Source organism: Rhinopithecus bieti, unplaced genomic scaffold (genome assembly GCF_001698545.2).
Source record: "Rhinopithecus bieti isolate Rb0 unplaced genomic scaffold, ASM169854v2 scaffold_1017, whole genome shotgun sequence".
Classification (NCBI taxonomy): Eukaryota; Metazoa; Chordata; class Mammalia; order Primates; family Cercopithecidae; genus Rhinopithecus; species Rhinopithecus bieti.
This window is the reverse complement of record NW_016803657.1, coordinates 4,015,185-4,019,198: the sequence shown is the minus strand read 5'-3', so window position 1 is coordinate 4,019,198 and position 4,014 is coordinate 4,015,185. Positions and strand designations below refer to the sequence as shown.

Genomic DNA, 4,014 nt, shown 5'->3' with positions numbered 1-4,014 from the left:
TGGGCGGGGCGCGGGCGCGGCGCGGCAGGGCGGCGCGGCGGGGCGGCGCGGGAGGAAGTCACGTGGGAGCGAGGGCTCACATGACTGGCCGCGCGATGGACCCGCTGCCTGCGGCTGCAGTCGGGGCGGCAGCTGAGGCGGAGGCTGACGAGGAGGCGGATCCCCCGGCGGCAGGTAGGGCTTGGGGTGACGGTAGCCCCCACCTGCCCTGGGCGCGCGGCCCGACCACCCTCGGCGGACGGGCTCAGCCGTCGTGCTCGGTCCCCGACTCGTTTCCTGTCCCCGCGCCCCGCGTTCGGCCCCGCGCCCCAGTCCCTCGGGGGTCCCCCTGCCCTCCCGCGCGCCTGTCCTTTGGGGGTCCCCGTGCTCTCTCGCGCCTCCGTCCCTTGGGGTCCCCTGCCCTACTGCGCCGGGAGAGCCCTGTCTAGGCTACAGCTGGCCACGTTCCGAGGCGCTTTCCCGGGGCTCTCAGAGGCTTCCTCGGGGACAGTTTCCTCCTCGCCCCGGTCCTGGGGCTCTGCTCTTCTGCCCTGCCCGGTCACGCTGGGCCATGGCCCTGGGGGCCACTTCCCCAGACTTGGGCTCCTTTCCTAGCCACCTCCTCTCTCCCAAGCTCTTGTCAGTTGTGTGGTCTTGGGCCAGTGATTTCACCTCTCAGGACCTCTGTTTTCTCATCTGTGAACCGAATCTATAGATGTGTAGCTGTTATTTCTCTCTCTCTCTCAAGTGATCCTCCCGCCTTAGCCTCCCAAAGTGCTGGGACTGCGGGCGGGTGCGGTCACGCCCGGTAATTTTTTTATTTTTGTAGAGATGGGATCTTGCTATGTTGCCCAGGCTGGTCTGGAGCTCCTGGCCTCAAGCAGTCCTCCTGCCTTGGTCTCCCAAAGTGCTGGGAGTACAGGCATGAGCCACTGTGCCTGGCCTGTATGTCTTTTCTATGTCTTTTTTTTTGAGACAGATTCTCACTCTCACTCAGGCTGGAGTGCAATATCTCGGCTCATTGCAACCTCCGCCTCCCGGATTCAAGCGATTCTCCTGCCCCAGCCTTCTGAGTAGCTGGGATTACAGACACCCACCACGACGCACGGCTAAGTTTTGTATTTTTAGTAGAGACGGGGTTTCACCATGTTGGCCAGGCTGGTCTCCAACTCCTGACCTCGGGTGATCCAACCACCTTGGCTTCCCAGAGTGCTGGGATTACAGGCGTGAGCCACTGCACCCGGCCTCCTGTATTTCTCTTTAAGGGATTTGGGTTAATGAGACTAAACATTAGAAGGAATACAGGAGGGTGCCCGTAATTTCTGGATGTTCCTTTGCTGCCAGAGAAGAGATGTAGTTGGGTGTTGGTGTGAGTTACGGTTTCTTCTTGGTGGGGGGCACAAGGTTGGGGAATCCACTTGCGGGGAGGTCTGGCAAGGTGTCGCTGAGGAGGTGATGACTGAAGTGAGTTCTAGAGGGTTGGTAGACAGTTTCTTCGTAGGGGAGAAACGGCAGTGGGGAACAGGGGAGGGAGTGTTGCATTTGGTAGGCGTCCTGGAGGTGAAGACTCTGTGTCTAGAAAGAAGGTCCTTCCAGAATGGGTCTTACTTTTTCCTTTCCGTTGTATCAGTGTAAGGGGAGGCGTGTGATAGTTCTCGCCGGTTAGAACATTGTGTCCATGAAGTCACATGTTGGTGGCCAGTGTGGGCCCCAGGTGGGACCCCTTCCGAGGGGTCACTTAGGAACGGTAGGCTGTGATTGGATCATAGGCTGTGATTGGATCGGACTGTGGCTGCTACCTCACTTTGTAAAGCAATCTGGTGTTGCTGGAGGGCTGGTGGTTCAGGGATCCTCTGCAGGTATAGGGGACTGTATTTTCTTCAGGACTCATGGAAGTAGACTCCAGAGGCTACCATCATGGTGTGATTTAGAGATAGTCTGAGCTGTGTACGCCCGAGGGAGCTATGTCTCTGGGAGACTGCCCTCCCTTTGATGTGGCCTGGAATTCCTGTAGGTAATTGGCTTTTTCTGGGGGCAGTGGTGATTTTATCAGGAGTGCTAATGGGATCCACAGATTGGGGTAGCTGGGACAAGGTAGCACTTCACAGTACCCTTTCCTGTAACCAGGCAAGTCTGAAAGTGGGGCTCACAGACTCTGAGGACGTAGCCTGTCCTTCTGTTTGAAACTTGGTCATCATCCTGGCAGGGGGGTGAAGTGGTATAGCAGGTCTTTTTTTTCTTTTTTTTTTTTTTGAGGCAGAGTCTCGGTCTGTCGCCCAGGCTGGAGTGCAGTGGCACGATCTCTGCTCACTGCAAGCTCCGCCTCCTGGGTTCACACCATTCTCGTGCCTCAGCCTCCCGAGTAGCTGGGACTACAGGCGCCCTCCACCACTCCTGGCTCCTTTTTTGTATTTTTAGTTTCAGCGTGTTAGCTAGGATGGTTTCGATGTCCTAACCTCGTGACCTACCTGCCTCGGCCTCCCAAAGTGCTGGGATTATAGGCGTGAGCCAGTGGGCCTGGCCTAGCAGTCTTTTTACACTGAGAAAACTAAAATCCAGAGGTAAGTAATTTGCCCAAAGCGGGCAATGTCAAGGGAATGTATGTTGGTGGGGACCCTGACTGGGTGGGCTGCAGTGAGAAAACCTCAGCCTTGAGACCAAGCACTATGGCTCACGCCTGAAATCACAGCACTTGGGGAGGCTGAGGAGGGAGGGTTGCCTGAGCCCAGGTGCTAGAGACCAGCCTGGGCAACATAGCGAAATCCCATCTCAAATTTTTAAAAAAAGAAAACCAAAACAAAAACAGCAAAGAAAAGAGTTAAGTCTTTGAATATTGTCCAGAGACTATGGGTGTGACTTACACATTCACTAAGGTTGGTTTGAAAGAGCGGTTGTTGTGCCTTATGAGTATACACTGAATTTCCTCTTTTTTAGGGTTTTGACCACACAGCCAGAGCCCACTGGTGGTATTCATGTGGGGACTGTGAAATCTCCTGCGTCTTTGGTGTTGACAGAAAAAAATGTGCTTGCTGTACTTCTCCGCATTAAGAGTCTCATTCTATTTGAATTAATTGAAGCTTAAGCTGCATGTGCTCTGTAGGGCAACCCCCTTTATAAAAACTTAACTTTCACTTATGCCATGCATGGATAAATGTATTTTCTTTAAAAAAGAATAGAACATTGTAGATTAAGTGAAAGTCCCACCCTAACTGCAGTCGTCTCCTGTCTGTACCTGAGAGGTGACCGTTGTTCTCAGTTTGGGATGGATCCTTTTAGTTCTGTTTTCACATTTTATTCATATGTGTACTCAGGAAATATATACTTCCTTGTATAAACATGCTCATGTTTCCCCAGTGTAGTATATTCTTTTTCTTTTCTATTTATTTATTTATTTATTTATTTATTTTTTGAGACGGAGTCTCGCTCTGTCGCCCAGGCTGGAGTGCAGTGGCCGGATCTCAGCTTACTGCAAGCTCCGCCTCCCGGGTTCACGCCATGCTCCTGCCTCAGCCTCCCAAGTATCTGGGACTATAGGCGCCCGCCACCTCGTCCGGCCCATTTTTTGTATTTTAGTAGAGACAGGGTTTCACTGTGTTGCCCAGGCTGGTCGTGAACTCCTTAGCTCAGGCAATCCGCCTACCTCGGCCTCCCAAAGTACTGGGCTTATAGGCATGAGCCACTGCACCCAGCCCGAAAGAGGTTTTAATTGCACTCCTATGAAAATATTCCTTAAAGGTTTTAGGGAACAAGAATATTCTTGTTTACTGAGAGAGCTGATAACCCATCAAACAGTGGTTCTGAAACATTTATGGGCCTAAGAATCACCTGAGGAAAGCATTCAAGATGCAGGTAATCAGATTCCACTGCCAAAGGCCCAGAATCTGTACATCTGGGATGAGGCCTGGGGATGTACATTTTAATGAGTATCTCCCCCGCCCACATCTCCCAACCACTATCACCACCACGACCATTTTCTCCCAACCACTATCACCAACACGACCATTTTCTTTCTCTTTTTTACTTTTTTTTTTTTTT

General features: G+C 52.5%; 1 protein-coding gene across 2 annotated transcripts in view; it reads left to right on the top strand.

Moving 5' to 3' along the window:
* Positions 1 to 32: 32 nt before the first annotated feature.
* SNX8 (sorting nexin 8) overlaps positions 33 to 4,014 on the top strand; it is a 59,868-nt gene continuing 55,886 nt past the window's right edge. The window contains exon 1 of one of the 2 annotated variants that reach the window (XM_017894491.1): positions 33 to 174. In XM_017894491.1, coding sequence (XP_017749980.1) covers positions 81 to 174 — 94 coding nt within the window. In that variant the 5' untranslated portion in view covers positions 33 to 80. The remainder of the gene's footprint in view (positions 175 to 4,014) is intronic. The other variant, XM_017894500.1, reaches the window with a different exon arrangement.